The sequence below is a fragment of the Lepidochelys kempii genome, chromosome 1, assembly GCF_965140265.1.
Source record: "Lepidochelys kempii isolate rLepKem1 chromosome 1, rLepKem1.hap2, whole genome shotgun sequence".
In the NCBI taxonomy this organism is placed as follows: domain Eukaryota; kingdom Metazoa; phylum Chordata; order Testudines; family Cheloniidae; genus Lepidochelys; species Lepidochelys kempii.
This window is the reverse complement of record NC_133256.1, coordinates 204,856,280-204,876,898: the sequence shown is the minus strand read 5'-3', so window position 1 is coordinate 204,876,898 and position 20,619 is coordinate 204,856,280. Positions and strand designations below refer to the sequence as shown.

The 20,619-nt window shown below is 47.8% G+C and overlaps 1 protein-coding gene across 5 annotated transcripts in view; it reads left to right on the top strand.

The window, feature by feature from the left end:
- Positions 1-20,619, top strand: part of HGD (homogentisate 1,2-dioxygenase) — a 37,777-nt gene that overhangs the window by 2,716 nt on the left and 14,442 nt on the right. For 2 of the 5 annotated variants that reach the window (XM_073309583.1, XM_073309590.1), the window contains exons 2-5: positions 4,542-4,613; positions 7,424-7,512; positions 11,418-11,523; positions 20,554-20,613. In XM_073309583.1, coding sequence (XP_073165684.1) covers positions 4,542-4,613; positions 7,424-7,512; positions 11,418-11,523; positions 20,554-20,613 — 327 coding nt within the window. The other 3 variants (XM_073309604.1, XM_073309593.1, XM_073309599.1) reach the window with 3 other exon arrangements.

The following is a 20,619-nucleotide window of genomic DNA, read 5'->3' as shown; positions in this document are numbered from 1 at the left end:
GGGTGGCTAGCCTATGTCCCCACATCTTTACTACTGTTGTTACCTGTGCTAGCTAGATTAAAGATAGCGTGGGGGTGCCTACCCACAGTACAGTTATATCTTTATTTGTGATGTGGATATGCCTTTGGTGGTGAGAGGGGAGTTGGGTTTCAACGGCCCGTTCAGTCCTTGGCTGTTCTGGTGAGACTATCAACATGCAGCCCAGTTGGTGCCTGTGACAGTGCTTTGTAACAGGGCCGCCTGTCCACTCGGACTTGGACTTAGATCCACCAAACTAATTAAACATGGACCAAACTACAGTCCCACGGTGACAGTTATTGTCGTCGCTATCGGTATGGATTGGATTCAAACCAGTGATAGAGCTCGTATTGCCAGAGCCATCTGCCCCCAACCCTCTTCAACATGGTTTTATTATTTTTGCCAGTTTGAGAAATGTGCTTTAAAGTAACATTCAAATAACTGTCGTAGTGTAAAAGACTCTGGGGTTATACATTCATCTTGGTGTAGCCAGAGGGAAATGCTGCAGAGTTATAAATTGATCTCTAAGGGAACAAGTCGTTTGGAATTTGCTATAGCAAAAGGCAAAGTACAACTAAATAAAATACAAGTCCTTGAAAGCAAGTCAGTACTAAATAAATAGCAGGACAATGTCTCCCTGCCCACAGCTACAGCCACGCCAAGAAGAAGCCATTGTCTTTTGGAGGCCCTCAGTACAGTTACCTGTGATTTATTCTTTTTTTCTGTAGCATCTGGAAAACTCATTTGACAAACAATGCCACAGCAGCAGCTTCCCTCACTTCTGCCAGTACACTGCAGCTGAGATGGGGAAGCTTGAGCAGGGCTCTGACAGTGCTTGTATGACAGGTCTCTAAACATCAACTCCTCCCTGACTCGACTGAATCCTATAAAACCTGCAACCCCCACCCTGGAATCTCTGGGCTCTGTGTATTGATAGGGGATGACTAATGCCTCTGCAGCTACCCACTGACTGCGTAAAGCATGAGGGGAACAGACAGTAGCTCAGCCTGTCCGAAATCTGCCTGCATCCCAGCGCTCTCAAGTCAGTCCCATGCTCTCGGCTGTGTTAGATGCAGTGCAGCAGATTGTGGACTCAGAGCAGATTCAGTCATGAGCTGCTTTTGATATTTCATTTCACAGAAAACAGGAATGAATAGATTTTTTTAGGGTATCCTAATTTGGGTGCAGCTGGGATTCTGTCCAGCTGATAGATTGGGTTACCTGAGAGGGTTTAAAGCTTTTTAGATTTGAGGGAGCTGATGGAGTCTATTGTAATAAAAATTTCACACAGCAGAGAGCTGAACAATGAGCTCATCTCTTTTCGCCATATGTTGCTGCACTGTGGACATTATGCGTCTGAGGATTTTTCTAGCTAGATTAGCAGACCCACGAGCTAATCATGTCTCTGAGAACCACAAACTATCCCACCCCCCCCCATCAGTTTTAGTTCAGAACATTTTACAGGCTCATATAATATTCTACACATAATCACATGGTATCTCTTCCATATACAGCAGGCTTTTTGCATTAACCCTCCCCTCACTAAAAGAAAAGGAGTACTTGTGGCACCTTACAGACTAACCAATTTATTTGAGCATAAGCTTTCGTGAGCTACAGTTCACTTCATCGGATGTAGCTCACGAAAGCTTATGCTCAAATAAATTGGTTAGTCTGTAAGGTGCCACAAGTCCTCCTTTTCTTTTTGCGAATATAGACTAATACGGCTGCTACTCTGAAACCTCTCCTCACTGTGGAGCTGACGTTGCATCAGGCCTGGCCCACCCTGGCCCTGGAAGAATAAGGTGCATTCCTCCCTCCCCATCACACATATCCTTACCCTACCATGAAGTAAGCTGTAGCCCACGAAAGCTTATGCTCTAATAAATTTGTTAGTCTCTAAAGTGCCACAAGTACTCCTTTTCTTTTTGTGGATACAGACTAACACGGCTGCTACTCTGAAACCCACCATGTTTGCATCTTTGATAAAGGTGAATGCAGTGAGTAGGGCTGGTTTAATTCTGGAATTGCTGCAGTCCCATCAGATCTTGCTGCAGTTCTGTTTCGGGGGCGGGGTGGGGGGGGGGGAAGCTCCATTACAATACATTTGCCAGGACTGCCTCTGGTGACCTGCTGTTTTGCATATCAATATGCATCTTGCAGCACTGCTTGCGGAAACACATGGAGACCAGAGTCCCAGTGATTTATTCATCTGCAGGAGGAACAGGGAACTTTCTTCCTATAAACCACTGGTTCCCAACTGTTTGCATCTTTAGAGCCAGCAGGGTTGGATTAAGGTGATCTGTGCCTCCCTGCACATAATGCCATTGGGAGCTTCATGGCCCCTTCCCTATGCCATATACCTGCCCCCTGAGCTGCAGTAGCTGTGGCAGGGTGCTCCCTCTACCATTCCACAGAGATGCCCCCTGTCCTGTCATATTCATTTGTTTCCCTCAGGTTCCCTTCCTGACAATAGTGGAGAGTGGCAATTTTTGATTAATGGCAACATTTCCTGAGGTTTATCTTGATCATCCCAAGATCATGAGCAGCTTTTAAAAATCATTGGATATCGTGAGTTCTGTGATCATATCACGAGAATTGCTGTCTCTGCCAGTTTCAGCGCAGATTGAGATTATTGTGACAGCTAGTTGAATGCACTGATAAGACCATCTAACCCCTACTCTTAAGTGTTGAGTATTTCCACATCCACCCCCTATGAATTTTTCTGTAGTTTGCATTATCATTTGCTGACTACACGGTGTTAGGACATAGTGTTTACTGTCTTGAGTGGTTTTCCACTTGGGACCCCTAGAAATGTCACAAATAAATCTCTGGAGAACACATACACACACACTCTTTGCAAGCCAGATGCTTTAAGTGTCACAGGATGCAGGTGAGAGGATTGTTTGAGACATTTTTAATCCTTCCAACCCCAAATGTCAGCTGCCTGACCCAATATCAAGAAACCTGAGGCCTTGTCTACAGGGGGTGTTCAGCCACTGTTGTAAGATGCACTGATGTATATGTACTGGTTCAAATATTCCCTTACCACCTGTAGCGGGAGAGGTAGTGTGACTTGACGACAGGGAGTGAGAGAAGTCCAAACAAATGTGTAGCAAGGTGGGGGCTACAGCTAATTGCTGATATTCCTAGTAGCTGGTGTCCAGTGCCAGTAAAAACTAAAAAGGCCGGTTCCCAGAGGTAAATGGGATCCAGGATTGTGCAGATGGACCTTGTGCTCACGGGGGAGGGGAAAGGAAACTGAAGTCTTTGCAGACTGAGCTTCCCTCTACACCCCCCCCCCTTATGTGGAGTGGGGGAAAGAGATTGCACAGCTGAACTGAATTGCTTGGTTTGTGACCAAAGCTCTGTAATCCACACCTGAGCCAATGAAATGCCTGGTACCTGAGAGCTGGGGTGGGCAAAGTAGCTCCCTCTCCCCAAGGTATAATTAACAAACTTGCAGCTTGCTGTTTAAACCCATCCCATGTGCCTGTCAATCATTCACCTGCTACCCTAGTCAAACCCTAAAGTACACTTTCTGCACTGGTGTGAATGGTGACTTGCAAGAGTGCAGTTTATCATGGTTTGAAACTGGGGTTAGCCCACTGGGTAGGAGTAAGGGCTGTGAGGAGCCCAGCTCTCTTCCCCCCTGCGCTTGCAACAGGCAGGAGCTGTATGCCTGAGGAGAACCCAGGACTGAAAACTCTGCCCCCTGCTCTGGAGCCCATGCAGGCAGAACAGGCCTACGAGGATGTGCAGATCACTTTCTCTAGTGTGGATCCCCTGTGTGCACATCAGCTTAGAAAACAAGATAAAACTTTTAAAATATTGCTCGTCTAACATGGCAGTGGGTGCTGGACATTAACTGAGCTCAAACCCAGTCAGACGATATCAGTTTGGTGCATATCAGTGACATAGTTTGAGCTCCAGGTGTGTGTGCGCATGTGCACACACAAAATTACTGCCAGGTCCTTTAACGGGGGGCACTGTATGTCAGACCCCCCACTACCCAAATGACTTCAGATTTGCTTTACTAACCATGTCCTGGAGCCCAGTAAGTCACCAGTTTATAAGACAGCATGGGCATACAAGCACTTAGAAAAATCACCTTTGACAGAGTAACCTTGTCTCAACATTAACTCTGGTGGAGCTAGCTCTCCTCCATAATGTCAGTGAAGTGCTTTGATTTCCTTGTGTGGAAGGGGCTACCCAAAGGTATTATTATTCCTGCACCCGGGCGTGCTGTTATTTTGCATATCTAAAAAGTGCCGTATCGGGGTGCATTCACATGTGCAGACAGATTAGACTGAAAAGGAACCCTGGCTATGTCTGCCAAGATCATTGTGGGTTGATGAAGATAGCTAAACCCTCGTTCACATATTGCAAAGTCAGTCCTCTGAAATAACCAAACCGAAATAGATCACTTGGCAAAGTCAAACTGTACCCAAAGAATTTGGAAAAAGCACATCTGTTTATTTTTAAACATTTAGGAGTGAGTGTATGTTTGTGTTGTTATTTCATAGTACATGCCAGGATTTGGTAATGAATGTGTCTCTGAAGATCCACGCTGCCCTGGAGCTTTACCAGAAGGACAGGTACTGATTTATTAATTTTTTTTAATAGCAAGGAGTAGTGTGAGCACCTGTTCCTCTGCTATTTTGAGTCTCAAGATGCAACTATGAATCTCAAGCCTGCCACTACAGAAACGTCCAGGAGCCTCCTTTTTGCAGCATTCGAACTGTGCATTCGTAAAAGTCATAGTTCAGGGTTTCCAGTCAAACTTCCTATTTTCAGTCATTCATAACTTTCCAAAGTTTTCACCTTTGGGGCTGAAATTTCCAGGCCTGGTCTCTGTCCCAGAGTGATTTTTTTGGGGAGGAAGTTGGAATGAAAATAGTTCAACTACGTTTGAGAATGAAGGGCGGGGGGAATGAACATTTTCCTCATTTTAAAAAAAAAATTCATGTGACTTTTTCTCTCAGCTCTAGCTCTGATGTGGATTGGGATAGAAGCTTGAAATCTGGGAGAGAAATAGCCCTACAGAGGAGAAGTGTTTCACTCAAAACTGATTTTGATTAGACTGAGCAATGAGTCCATGATAGGGCTGTGTCTCCTTTCTAGGGATGGGGGCAGGGAATAATTAGCGTGTCATGAGATGACAGGCTCATTACAAAGATGTTAAAAGTGAATAAAATAGAATAATTTATTTCCAAATATATTAGATTTTTAAAAAATTATGTTATCCTTGTTGTTTAAATGAAGGTCTGCAGGCCTCACTCTTACTATCCAACTTAGAGAAATAAAAGCAAGTCATCAGAGAATTAAAGTCTATGGATCCAGATCTGGTTTCATTTACACCAAAGTAAATCCACTAAGCCTGATTCTCCACCATCTTGCATGTTGTATAAGTGCTTATACTTGGGCAGAGTGGGCATAAAACCCACCTGCAGCAGGATGGCAGCATTTTACACCCTGCTCTGCACTCTGTAAAGGTGTAAATGCACAAGGTGCAAAGATGTGGAGAATTAGGCCCTGGAGCATAAACTGTATGCATATGAGGGAAGAGTTAAGTTTGTATAGCGAACCACAGCTCTGGCATTTCCTGACTTTTGAGGACTTCTAATACTATTGTTTTTTGCCAGGAGTGTATACTGTAGACAATTAAACACAAGTCACGGATGGGTTAAATGCAGTCAAGAGGCCCACTCACCTCCACAATGCAGCCTACATAACTGTAGGTCTCACTATGCAGTGCTCCATCCTGATGCCTCGCATGCTCATTACATGCTGGGACCTGTAATCTCCAAGGACTGCTCTATTCAAAATGAGGGCAACTGCAACCTGCACTAGTTTATGCAAATTAGATGCAGCCCTCAGACTCCTGGTTGCCTATGCAGCACCCTCAGCTGGGCAAAGTTTGGTTGCCCCAGACAATACACAGTGTCAAAACAGTTAATACAAGATTTGAGAATGAGTAAAAAATACCAGGTCCCAAAGGTCCCCTCTGCAGTATTTATAAGGCAGGCATCTGTAGTGATGCAAGCTAAGATAAATACTACGGGGGCTGTTGATCCCCCCGCTTCAGAGCCTGCCATACTCACAAGGTGAGGTTTAAGGATTGAAGAACTAGGTGCATTATGAAGGTTTTACATTTTACTCTCACACACCTGACACTGGATGCTGTTAGGGGAGAATGGGAGACTGCGTGGACCACAGGTCTGTTTTGGTACAGCAGGGTGGCAGGATACCAGGCTAACTGCAGGTGGACTATAGGTCTGATCTGGTACAGCAGGTAGCTGGAGATACCAAATGAGATGGACTATTTGTCTGTTCCACTAGGGCATTTATCTGGGTGCCTTTGTTTCACACTAAGTTCACAACAAAGAGATGTCAGTCTAATTAGATGAAAACCTTTAGCCCCTTTCCTTGAAGAACAAATATTTCACCTATATACTCATAGGAATTGTTTCACTCTACAGCAGCCAGAACCAAGGGAAAGGCAGAGCGAAGTGGGGGAGTTTGCACCCTGCTGAATCACTGAGCTGATTGTTCTGAAACCCTGCACAAATTCAAAAAATTCCACAAAAGCCACCAGGGGGAGCTAACCCCATTAGCATCTGGAGCCACCAGGGGGAGCTAACCCCATTAGCATCTGGAGCCACCAGGGGGAGCTAACTCCATTAGCATCTGGAGGCACCGTCCCATTTTTAATGTCCACTGTATGGACCCATTCCCTAGTTGAGGGGTAGTATAGTTAGGAGAATCAGGGCAGTGATGGAGGAAAATATTCATTCACTGTGCAGTGATTGTACACTTACATACATTTGCTGCAGCTTCCTTAGGGCTATGGGCCAGGGGCCTTTACCAGCACTCTGCAGACAGTGCAGCTTTCTTACCAAGAGCCAGGTAAACATAAAGCATGGGACAGGAAATCCCAGTTGTGGGATCCTGATCAGCCCCTCCAAACATCTTGATGATAAAACAATGTGCTTGATAACCTGATTGATGTTTTGGTTGCTTTATTGATAATTCCCCTTTCCTTCGACAGCCTCCATAAGTGTTGCTCCTTAGTGGTTGCTCTAGAACTTGGTGTATACTCTAGCCACTTCTGTTGATTCCTTAGAGCTCCAGTGTATAGGGAAATTGATCTCAGAGGCTGGCTGATACCCACTGTATCTCTAACCTCATGAGAGATGGAGGCACCATGCAAATATCCTCACTGGTTAATCCTGTTATCAGTGAGCAGAGGGTGAGGCCATTGACAAAGTCCGTACCATTCTGAGTGAGTGGACCAGGCTCCAGACCACCTAGAGGAATTGGGAATTTTCTTTGTGCTGATGAGACTAATGCTAATACTTGTACAGTCGTCTTTAACCTGTTTCCATCATTTTCTCTTTTGGTTTAGAATAACCCTCAGGTCTGCCCATACGGTCTGTATGCAGAACAGCTCTCGGGCTCTGCCTTCACCTGCCCCAGGTCCACCAATAAGAGAAGGTACCATGATACTGCCCTGGGACAGCCATGATGTATTGCTGCATGCAGGCAGCAAGGCTGGTGGTGAGATCTGACTGTACATATTCAGTGTTTCCTGAGCTTGTAAACAACTCCACTGCATGCTGGGAGGGGGGAACTGTTTGGAAGGAAGAGGAAAAATCTCAGTGGAGTGAAGTAGGAGGTGGATCGTTTATGGGGGATGGGAAGGCCATGCTGGGAGTGGGGTGGGGTGCAGATCAAATAGTGAAGGGAAGAGGGAAGGTTTCAGTAGGATCTGGAGAAAGGGACAAAAGGTCTCAGGGGAGACTGATGAGGATGAGCTGGTGAGGAAGAGGAAGGTCTCATGGAATGGGATCTGTGGGTGAAGAGGGAGGGATAGTTTCTCTGAGAGGAGGATCTGAGAGCTCTGGGATATGAGGTGAGGGTCTCAGTCCAGTTGCTAGTGGCTATCACAAAAACACACCCTCAGAATGGCTCCTTGTTGGCAGTGTCAGAAGATGGGCTATGGGACTTGAATTTTCCTCTCATCCTAGAGAACATCCCTGTGGGTCAGGGTTGAGGCTTACTGGCAGTGGCTGGTGTGGGGGAAGCTCCCGCTGCCGCCACCAGGCTGTATTTGATCTGTGGATAAGCAGAGGCGTCGGTCTGTGGGCTGTCAAACTGGCACCTGGCACCAGCATGCAATTTACCACAAAGAATTCTCATCAGATGCTGGAAACAGTGAGTTGCTGCTTTGAAGAAAAAGTCCTGAAGTTCAGGCCATTGTCTGATTTCAAGAGATTGGTTTATCATGTCACTGCTCCAACAGAGGCTTTCTGTCGCCTCCATTGTTCCATCAAATGAAAGGCAGATGCATCATCTGAGCTGCCTAGCAGTGCTCTGCTCTCAAGGCTGGTGCCATCTCTCAGGGTACGTGGAAAAAGGGATGACTCATTGTTTCTGCAAGTAAATGTCCTTGATGGAAATTTTCCATCTCCCAAGGAAGAGCTCCTTCCCCCACCCAAACTGCAGTGAGCAACCTTAACAAGGGAGAGAGGCTGTGGCATCCCTGTTTGTTGCCTTCCTGAATATCTCTGGCCACCGGCCTGGTTCAAAGCCCATCTCCTGGCTTAGCCCATTTTCTGTGTGCATGCTAGCTCAGGCACCAGGTGTAGAGAGGAAGGGAGGCTCAGGAACTGGCATAGCGGACAGAAAGGAAGTAGAGTGCAGATCCATTTATCCAAAGGGTCAGGGCCTTGGGTTATATCAGGGCTTCATAAGAAGGGAGGCCAGTGGCAGAAAGCGGGGCTAGGCTGGAACTCAAAGCCCAGGCCTGACTCCCTCTGAAGTGTTCAAAATGCAAACTCAGATGTGGCTCTTGAGCCTCTCTCTAGCTGAATGGGCGTGCTCTGAGCTCCTGACCCCGTAGTGCAGTACAGAGCAGGCCAAGTGGTTTTTCAGGATTGCCAGCTTGAGAGGGGCTGTGCTTGAAGAGAGACATTAGAAGGCAAAACAATCTCAGGAGACAGAATATCACCCTTTGGTTTCCTGGAGTTTGGTTAAATGGGTTTGCACTGAAATTCCCATGCTGCATTTACCCTCTAAAGCCCGGTTACCTCAGGGGAGCAGGTGTGTGTGTTAACCCTTTCATCGCTACCCAGCCAAGACTGTGTTTCTAAAGGGGAAGTGGCAGCACTAGTTAAATATCTTCTTCAGGGAATGCTGGGCTGAGCTGAACAGGCTGGATCGCAGAGCATGTTGCACCTGCCCTGCTTTGGATGTCTAACATCAACAGACCCCGGTCATCATTGAACCTGGGACCTCTGGAGCTCAGTGCATGAGCCTCTACCGCAGGAGCGAAAAGCCACCTGGCTGTTAGCTACAGCTGCAGAGCAGGCTCATTTAACTCTCTCTCCAAGTGGTCTCAATGCCACTAAATGGGACAGAACACCACACCCGGAAGTGTGTGGGTCACAGATGTGCTGCCTTCCATATGAGGTGTTGCTGTTTCTGCTCCACATGGTGGCAAATGATGCATTGCCCGAGGCCGGTGACCCAAACAGTTTCTGGAGCACAAGTTGATTCTGCTACAAGACAAAGGCTCTGGGGAAAGTAAATCAGTTACATCCTGTGCAGCAAAGCCTGCAGCTTTGGGCTGGGATCTCATTAGGTTTCATAAACTAGGCAGGGACATGTCTGGCTAGTGCTTGGATAGAGATCTCTGGAGAAAACCCACATGGATTCGGGAACTGCTGTTGATGAAAGAGTAAGTGATAGGTACGGCTAAGATTTTGTCACGGATATTTTTAGTAAAAGTCCTGGGCAATAACGAAAAATTCACGGAAGCCGTGACCTGTCCCTGGCTTTTACTAAAAACATCCATGATAAAATGAGGAGCCTGGACAGCTGTGGGTGGGTTGGGAACTCCAGGGTCCCCCTCCTCTGGGGGCTCCAAACTCCAGGGGTTCCCCCTGCCGCCACAGAGACCGGGAGCTCCGGGGATCCCTTCTGCTGCCCATGGAGGCAGAGAGCTTCAGGGCCCCCGGGGCGGCATGGAGCAGCAGGGGTTCCCCCCGCCGCCCACAGCAGCTGGGAGCCCTGCCGGTCCTCACTGCCGCCTGCGGAGGCAGAGAGCTGTGCGGGTCCCCCCTGTCGCCTGCGGTGGCGGGGACTATTGGGGTTCCCCCCTGCCTCCCGTGACAGTGGGAGCTGTGGAGATCACCCTGCTGCCAGTGGCGGCCAGGAGCAGTGGGAGTCCCCCCTGCCACCTGCAGGAACAGTTCATGGTGGGGGTCCCTTCTACTGCCCGCGGTAGCCGGGAGCTGCAAGTGGTCTGCCTGCAACCTGTGGCGGCAGGGGACCCTGCAGCTCCCAGCCAAGGCTGCCTGAAGTCACGGAGGTCACGGAAGTCACGGAATCCATGACCTCCGTGACTAAATCACAGCTTTAGTGATAGGTAACCCAGTGTGGTACTAGGTGGTGGTCATCTTTCAAGAAACCTAGGCCCTGACTACCTGTGCTCACTAACCATCCCGTGGCTCTATTTTCAGGAGTACGATCTTACTTCCAGTAACATGGCCAAATGCAGACTCTAGGAATTATCTTCCGCCTGCCTATAACTCCCCTGTAGTTTCAGGATGTGTCTTCACTGCACAGTCAACACGGGCTCTTACCTGAGTTGTAGGCCAACCTCCCTCCCATCCACACAGAAACTCTCTGACCTGGGTTTGTAGGTACTGTAAGACCAGGCTAGCTGACCCAACTGGAGTGGGTGGGGGAGGATTAGAACCCATGCTTTGCTTTCACTCTGGCTACAACCCAGGACCTAGGCTAAATTACTCAAGTGTTAATAGTCCTCCAGTACCTCCCACAGTTCCCCAGGAGGTATAGACAAGATTTCCTGCAATTGACAGAATGGACTAGGAAACAATTCCAGAGCATCTCAGTACACAGAACCGTGGGCTATGCCCCCAGACACACACAAGCAAGAGGAGAAACAGTGAGGACACAGTAACAGGGATAGGGCTTTGCAGGGTGGCTTCTCACATCCAGGCTAGGCTAACCCTGGTGCTAGTCGTCCCCGTTCACTGGGCAGTGAAGAGACACCTTTAGTTAGATACTATGTTCTTTAATGCCTGCTCTCCACTATTGTGTACTGTTGCTGTGTGCTGTTAAACAGCTGCTGAGTTCAACCCCAGATGTGGCTGCATTTCCATGGGAGAGGTTATCCATATTCATATGTCTGTGTGTAATTATGGCCCATAAAGTACTTTGGGATCTATATAACTGTGAGGATTGATTGGAGAATTAACACACTAGAGGTCCACTTGATCTCATTGAAAATTTCATAGGTGCTTGTCAAGAGCACAGAAACAGCTATTTGGAGCATCTGGGCTTGGTCTCACTGATGTTTTCTCTCTCTGTAGCTGGCTGTATAGAATTCTACCCTCTGTCTGTCACAAGCCCTTTAAACCCATGGATCAGGGCCACCTGACACACAACTGGGATGAAGCGGAAGCTGACCCCAACCAGGTAACCAGATCTGAAGAGAGGGAACATCAGTATATGGAAACTCTATGACTGTGTTCATTGCAGCCCCACCATGCCTAAGGCACAATGGGAACTGCACTTTTAAAATGTTTATTAGCATGAATCCAGCACTGAAATAAAGACAAATGTGTCTTATTAAAATCCCAAAGACACATTTTGATTCTGACAATACTAATAACAACAGATAGCTGCTCTTCCTTAGTCTCTTCCATCCAAAGATCTCCATGCGCTCTACAAACAGTACTCAATCCTCCCAACACCCCAGGCAGAAGAGTAAATATTCGTATCCCCATTTTATAGATAGGGAAGCTAAGGCACCAAGCAGTTAAGTGACTTGACCAGTCAGTCACACAGTGAGTCCCTGTGACTAGGGCCCAAGAATCCTGACTCCCAGCCCTGTGCTTCAACCACTAGAGCGTGCTTCTTCACATACATGTTAGCAAATTGGGTGCTACCCTTGGTCTCTTGGCTGGTAATTAGCACAGCCCTTGTAATCACCGAATTTGGGCAGTGCTCTCTCCAGGCTTTCCCCAAGCCACAGTCCCATGCTTGCCACCTCTGCTGCTGGTGCCTGGTCTTGCCACCTTCTCAGCAGGGCCGGATTAACCTTTTGCGGGTCCAGTGCCAAACATATTTGTGGGCCCCCATGGGGCCAGTGGAGCATGGCACGGGGAGGTCAGTCCCTGGAGTGAAGGGCCAGCCAGAGGCAGTGGGGCATGGCATGGCAGGGGCAGCCCCGCTCTGCCCAGCCCCGTCCAAGAGCACGGTTTACAAACCAGCAGTTGCCAGATGCACACTGGCCCACCAGGCCCTGTGCTGCCAGCGTGCCCCTTTCCCTCAAGGATAGGCCCATGCTGCGCCACACAGTCCCCCCAATTCTCTATGGCCTGCACCCCCCAGACTTATTATGCCCAGTGCCCCCCCCACTGACTCCTCCACTACAACTGCCCAGCACCCCACACAGAACCCCCACTTCCTAGCACCCCAACACACACAGACTTCCCCCATCACCCAGCGCCCACCCAGCAGACCCCCCCCATTGCCTAGCACCCAAAACATACACACCTACCACTGCCCGGCGCCCTTGCCCATCACAGCCCCTCACTCCCCACTAGGGTTGCCAATCTTGGTTGGATGTGATCCTGGAGATTTAATCACATGACATAATCTTTAATTCCTGGAGACTACAGGCCAATCCTGGAGGGTTGGCAGCCCTACTCCCCGCAGGCCCCCCCAGAGACCCACTCCCCAGTGCAGAGCAGGGATCCCCCCTCCCAGCACAGTACTAGGGAGCAGGACAGCTGAAGCTCAGGAGTGGCTCCATCTCCCGGGGCCCCACCCAGCCCTGCCTGCCTGATTGCAGGAGCGGGTGGGGGAGGGCAGCCACCGACTTCCCCAGCCCACCACTTCTGCAGAGCAGTAGAGAGAGGCGAGCCCCACCCCTGGGGAGCCCAAAGGGGATGGTCACTGGCCCGGAGCAGCAGAGATTGAGGGCTCTTCAGGCCGTCAGCGGCTGGCCAGTGATGGGGGTGGAGAGGAACCCTCAGCCAGCAGGCCAGTGAGAAGAGCTAGCAGTGTGTGGGGGAAGGGGCAGGGGGTAGAGAGGAGCCAGCAGCTCAGGGCGCAGTGCAAGTGGAGTGGGCCAGGCCGGGGCCCCTTTTGAACGTGGGTCTGGTCCCATGGTGCTGCTGGTGCCATTGTAAACCCAGTACTGCTTCTCAGTTTTCCCAGTCCAAAGGTCATCTGACTCCCACCCAGCAGGCAGAGGAGCAGATAGTCCCCACAAGCATTCCCTCCGCTTGTTTTTGGAGATGTTACTCCCTTTCCGTGTGTTTCTCCTCAGCCCTCCTTGGAAATCAGGTTTTGTTCTAGAGAGTCATGCAGAGGGATTGCATTTGTCCTCCTCTTTTATGGCCTTGCCATCATCTTTAATCATGATTTCCTCTCCCCATCAGCCACACAGCATTTAGTTTTGCTAATCTGCCTCATTCCTCATGCCATCCTTCCCTCTCTGTGTTCTTGTATTTATTGGCTCTAGCTTCTCTCAGGTTTTATCCTTGATGCATCATCATTAGCTAATTTCCAGCCATCCGGTGGCCCCATTATTTATCTCAATATTCTCCCAGTTGTGCTGAAATATGTTTTCCAGTTACTGTGACAGGATCATATTCGTGTGTCTTTGTCTGACGCTCCTTCCTAGCTGATGTTTTGATGGTTTCTATTATAGCCTCATCCATCCCTGATCCCCTTTCACAAACAGAACTTAAGTTGATGATTATTTATTATTATAGGTATCTCTATGGTACCCATCCCAGAAGTATCTGGAGCTATTTATTTACATTACATTGGTTCCCTGAAGGAAGAGTGACAAAACTGCCATCCCCTTAAAGCCACCATAATCAAATCTAGGAGGATAATTTCCTAGAGCTCAGAGGGAGGAACCATTTTTCAACGACATCATAGGAGAACGAGAGGAGATTCAGTTTCTCTGACAAGGAGAATGTCTTGCTATCACTATGGTGTTTTCTATAGCACCCATAGTGAAATTAAACAGAAATTTAAAGGTACAGTGACTTGAGTGAAATCCCTGCAAGCTGCATGGACACTTTTCAAAAACACCATAATAGAGGCTCAACTTAAATGTATACCCCAAATTAAAAAACACAGTAAAAGAACTAAACAAGAGCCACCATGGCTTAACAACCATGTAAAAGAAGCAGTGAGAGATAAATAGGCATCTTTTAAAAAGTGGAAGTCAAATCCTAGTGAGGTAAATAGAAAGGAGCATAAACACTGCCAAATTCAATGTAAAAATGTAATAAGAAAAGCCAAAAAGGAGTTTGAAGAACAGCTAGCCAAAAACTCAAAAGATAATAACAAAATGTTTTTTAAGTACGTCAGAAGCAGGAAGCTTGCTAAACAACCAGTGGGCCCCCTGGACAATCAAGATGCAAAAGGAGCACTTAAAGACGATAGAAACTAAATGAATTCTTTGCTTCAGTCTTCACGGCTGAGGATGTTAGGGAAATTCCCAAACCTGAGCCGTCTTTTGTAAATCACAAATCTGAGGAATTGTCACAGATTGAAGTGTCGCTAGAGGAGGTTTTGGAATTAATTGAGAAACTTAACAGTAACAAGTCACCGGAACCAGATGGCATTTACCCAAGAGTTCTGAAATAACTCAAATGTGAAATTGCGGAACTATTAACTATGGTTTGTAACTTGTCCTTTAAATCAGCTTCTGTACTTAATGACTGGAAGATAGTTAATGTAACGCTAATATTTAAGAAGGGCTCTAAAGGTGACCCTGGCAATTACAGACCGGTAAGTCTAACGACAGTACCGGGCAAATTAGTTCAAACAATAGTAAAGAATAAAATGGTCAGACACCTAGAAGAACATATATTGTTGCGCAAAAGTCAACATGGTTTCTGTAAAGGGAGATCATGTCTTACTAATCTATTAGAGTTCTTTGAGGGGGTCAACAGACATGTGGGACAAGGGGGATCCAGTGGACATAGTGTACTTAGATTTCCAGAAAGCCTTTGACAAGGTCCCTCACCAAAGGCTCTTACGTAAATTAAGTTGTCATGGGATAAGAGGGAAAATCTTTTCATGGATTGAGAACCGGTTAAAAGACCGGGAACAAAGGGTAGGAATAAATGGTAAATTTTCAGAATGGAGAGGGGTAACTAGTGGTGTTCCCCAAGGGTCAGTCCTAGGACCAATCCTATTCTACTTATTCATAAATGGTCTGAAGAAAGGGGTAAACAGTGAGGTGGCAAAGTTTGCAGATTATACTAAACTGCTCAAGATAGTTAAGATCAAAGCAGACCGTGAAGAACTTCAAAAAAAATCTCACAAAACTAAGTGACTGGGCAACAAAATGGCAAATGAGATTTCATGTGGATAAACGTAAAGTAATGCACATTGGAAAAAATAACCCCAACTATACATACAATATGATGGGGGCTAATTTAGGTACAACTAATTGGGAGAAAGATCTTGGAGTCATCATTGATAGTTCTCTGAAGATGTCCAAGCAGTGTGCAGCTGCAGTCAAAAAAGCAAACCGGATGTTAGGAATCATATAAAAAGGGATAGAGAATAAGACAGAGAATATCTTATTTCCCTTATATAAATCCATGGTATGCCCACATCCTGAATACTGCCTACAGATGTGGTCCCCTCATCTCAAAAAAGATATACTGGCATTAGAAAAGGTTCAGAAAAGGGCAACTAAAATGATTAGGGGTTAGGAACGGGTCCCATATAAGGAGAGATTAAAGAGGCTAGGACTCTTCAGCTTGGAAAAGAGGAGACTAAGGGGGGATATGATAGAGCAGGGGTGGGCAAACTTTTTGGGCCGAGGGCCATATCTCGGTGGGGAAATTGTTTGCAAGGCCGGGGCAGGGAGTTGGTGTGCGGGAGGGAGTGTGGGGTGTGGGAGAGGGTATGGTGTGCAGGAACAGGCTCAGGGCAAGGGATTGGGGCAGAGGAGGGGTGTGGGGTGCATGAGAGGGCTCAGGGAAGGGGGTTGGGGTGCAGGAGGGGTGCGGAGTGCAGGAGGGGGCTCGGCAGGGGTTCAGGAGGGGTGCGGACTGGGGGAGGGAGCCCAGGGCAGGACGTTGGGGGGCAGGAGGGGTGCAGGGTGTGACGGGGCTCAGGACAGGGAGTTGGGGTGCAGGAGGGGCGTGGGGTGCGGCAGGGGGCTCAGGGCAGGGGGTTCAGATGCATGGGGGTGCAGGACGCAGCAGGGGGCTCAGAGCAGGGAGTTGGGATGCAGGAGGGGTGCAAGGTGCAGGCAAGGGGCTTAGGGCAGAGAGTTGGGGGGTGGGGTGCAGGAGGGGTTCAGGGTGCAGGCTCCCGCCCGGTGCCGCTTACCTAAAGTGGGGTGCTCTGGGGTGGCAGCGGCGCACATTGGGGCCAGGACAGGCTCCCTGCATGCCTGCTCTGGCCCCATGCCGCGCCAGTCTGGGAAGTGGCCGGCACCACAACCCTGCGTGGCCCCTGGGGGACGGGGGTGGCACAGGGCTCCGTGCGCTGCCCTTGCCATGCCTCCAGGTACTTTCCCCAAAGCTCCCATTGGCCGTGGTTCCCCATTCCCAGCCAATAGGAGCTGTGGGAGGCGGTGCCTGGAGGCAAGGGCAACGCCTGGAGCCCTCTGCCCCCGCCCATCCCGGGGCCCCAGGGACAGGATGCCGGCCGCTTCTGAGAGCAGCGCGGGGCCTGCGGCACCACATAGGGCAATTCCGCGGGCCGGATCCAAAGCCCTGAGGGGCCGGATCCGACCCGCGGACCATAGTTTGCACACCCCTGTGTTAGAAGTATATAAAATCAGAGTGGTGTGGAGAAAGTGAATAAGGAAAAGTTATTTACTTGTTCCCATAATATAAGAACTAGGGGGCACCAAATGAAATGAATGGGCAGCAGGTTTTAAACAAATAAAAGGAAGTTCTTCTTCACACAGCATACAGTCAACCTGTGGAACTCCTTGCCTGAGGAGGTTGTGAAGGCTAGGACTATAACAGGGTTTAAAAGAGAACTGGATAAATTCATGGAGGTTAAGTCCATTAATGGCTATTAGCCAGGATGGGTAAGGAATGGTGTCCCCAGCTTCTGTTTGTCAGAGGGTGGAGATAGATGGCAGGAGAGACATCACTAGATCATTACCTGTTAGGTTCACTCCCTCTAGGGCACCTGGCATTGGCAACAGTCAGTAGACAGGATACTGGGCTGGATGGACCTTTGGTCTGACCCAGTATGGCTGTTCTTATGTTCTTACCCATCACTTTAGTACCTAAGTACCTCTGGAAGCACTCCAGCTAACTGTACCAAGGGCCTTTGGGTACTGGGAGTCAGAGACCAATAGGTGCCACCATTCCTTTGCTTTCTCAGGCTCCGATATCTGAGCTGGGAATATAGCCATGGTCAGTGAGTTAGTTGCCAGAATCTATTGGTCATAGACACCACAAGGCCAGGGTGTTGTTTGTCTGGGTGCTCACAGCCTGCCAGTACAATTGATCTTAGGTTTGGCCCCAGGGCTTGCACAGTTCACTTCAGTTTTCTGTGGAATCTCTTTTATTTATATATTTATCCATTTATAAGGAGCCCACAGTGAGTCATTTAAGGACCTGATCCAAAGTCCATTGAAGTCAATGGAAGGTTTTCCCTTGACTTTCATGAGCTTTGGATCAGGACCCAACACAATAAAACCCAGACATAACAAAGAATCACCCAGTTGTTTGAATACAACTCAAAGCCAGGCGGTAGCCTAACATCTAGCACAGGGTGTCAAACTCCTTTGGAGGAGGGAGCTGAATTCTGTGTTTCATTATGGTCCATAGGCTGGGCTATAATTTCAGGATGTTCTACTCCCCTCGTTCCAAGGTGGACCTCCCACTAATTTCAGTGGAGGTTTGCACCGATATCAAGGGGAGAATACAGCCTTTAGGTGGGAGCTAAACATTATTATTTACTCAGTAACTTGTCACATTCAGTATCACTCAGTGAGAAAATCTGCTCTCCTTTAAGCCACCTATATTTCTGCCTTTATTTCTTTCCCTTTCCCATCTCTCTTTCTCCCCCTCTCCTCTGTTTTGTGTCTCTTCTCTGTTCTTCCGTCTGCATTCCCTTGCCTGCAGTGACTGTCAGTTCCCAGCCATCAAGAGCTTAAACTGATCAGCCGTGGACACTTGAAGTTGTCACACTGTTGCCACTGAAGTATCATCATTGCCCTTTAGAATTGTCACTCCCAATGAGATGAATAGGGGACAGGGAAGTTCACACCTCTGAGTCATTGCTCCAGGCTGTCTGCAGACTCAGGCAGACATGTCATCACTTTGCATTTACACTAGGTTCACATTTAGGAGGTTATTGCTGAAGCAATGAGACCTAGCCACTTCTATATTTTAAAAAATGAAAGTTTAGAGTGTCCATAACCTAATTGTTTCATGCTGGTCATAGGAATACATCACGAGGGCCACATCTGGTCTGCAGACCATATGTTTAACACCCTGACCTAAACTGGTAGCTCCTTCAGAAATCTCTCCCTCTCTGACATCTAAATATCTCCTCCCCCAGAGGCCCCCTTTTTTGAGCAGCCAAAATCTCTTTGTGTGGAGAGCCCCTTGGGACGTTGCTGCATGGCAACAAACATGCAGACGGTTCATCCAGATGCTCCCAAGGAAGAGCATTGTATCCAGTGGCCTGGGCTATTGTATCACTCATAGTTCCCACCCTCAGTCAGCTGTTGCATTGTGTGTTGATCCCTTGCCAGTTTGGTCTGTTAGCTCACTCTGCCTTGCTTGTGTATCGTATCTATTGTTATTATGACTATTATTAATAATAAATAACCCTTTGCTCTTATCCAACCCCTTCTGTCACTGGATCTCAAAGTATTAATGAGATAAGCCCTACCCCTTTTGTAAAGCAGATAATTATCATCCTCATTTCATGGATGAGGGAACAAAGGCACAGAGCTAGGTAGTGGGTTGCTTAAGGTTAGACAGGCAGCCTGTGAACCTGGACCTTCTAACTTTGAGCTCTGTGTTTTAAACACTAGACCATCCTTTCTCCCCTGTATATCAGTCTATCCACACTCTCTTTAAACTGCCCCTGCCACTTAAAAAGTATCAGACTTATTTAGTACAAGAGAAAGGCAATTCATAATTATTTCACTCAAATCTTTTTCATTTATACTTTCTTGATCCATTTGATTACCTTTTAAAAAAAATTAATATCCTGTAGCACAAAGACATACAACACTTACTTCCCTGTGTTCAGTAGGAGACTCTGCCAGGAGCAAGAGCTGCCCGGCTGACCCGACCTGGCTGCCCATGCCAGGGCTTGAACTGCAGGACTTCTTTGTAAGCAGATGGCTTCAGAGAACAGAGCAATTATCTGCCAATAGCAGTGCCAAGCCTGGTGTGCAGCTGATTAATAAGTGATGAACTCCTGCACTGTTTCACTCAGAGGTGCATCTGGCGTGGCCCAGCACACCGCCACTTTCTTTTCCTCCTAAGGTTAATCTTCAAGGAGACTCTGACAAGTCATTTAGGCTCAAAAATTAGATTATGGTTTATTTTTAACTGTTACAAAATGATTTACATGATTTAAAAAGAACTGTCAGCAGAGAGCCTGACTCTTCCCTCAGATCCACCAGTGTTAATCAGGAATAACTCCATTAAAACCCAGACACTTACACTGGAGTAAACTTGGAGTACATGCCCAGGAGTCTCAGCGGGCATGTAGTGGGGTGGCTACCCTGAGCCACCACCCATGATACCCCAGCTACACTGCTATTTTTACTGTGCTAGCTCGAGCAGAGCTGGCTCAGGTACAGTTATGCTGGCTGGGAATCACACTTCCCAGCTCAAGTGTAGCTATATCTTCAGTGTCACTGAGATCACAATTGGGGCCCAAAGCTTTATGGTTGTTGTAGAGGTTTTATTTAATTGAAACCTGTCTCCGCAGTGTTAGAAGCCTTGGCTCGTGCCGCAGAAACAGCGAGCGAAATTGACTGCCATTCCAAATAATATATACTTCTCAAGCACCTTTTATGTGAGCAACTCCACAACTTTACCAACAGCAGTTATCTGAGCCCGCAGCCCCCCGTCTAACAGGTGGGGAAACTGAGGCACAGAGAACAGACATGAGTAGCCCAGGGTCATGCAACAAGTGAATGGTCGCAAGCTGAGCAGAGCACAAAATGACACAAACAGCATCAGTGATGACGAGTCAGTTAATCTGAAATTCTTTGCATGTCAGGTGGTGTTAGTAACACAGAGAAGGACAGTTTTTAAATAGGAATTTCAAGCTTGGCAGCTCCCAGGTCAGAAAACTGGTTTGCAAAATAATATTTTTAAAATCTCCTGCGAAGAAGAAAACCCCGAAAATACCCAGCAGAGGGCAGGGTGAGGGCATGGAGGCCCCTCTGTTCTTTTTAGCTAGCACTGTTCATATTATAATGGCTGGCATTTCCTTCCTCACTTTGTGTTTGCTTGATTCCAGCTGAGATGGAAGCCTTTTGAGATCCCCAGAGCCTCTGAAAAAAAGCTGGACTTTGTGAGCGTAAGT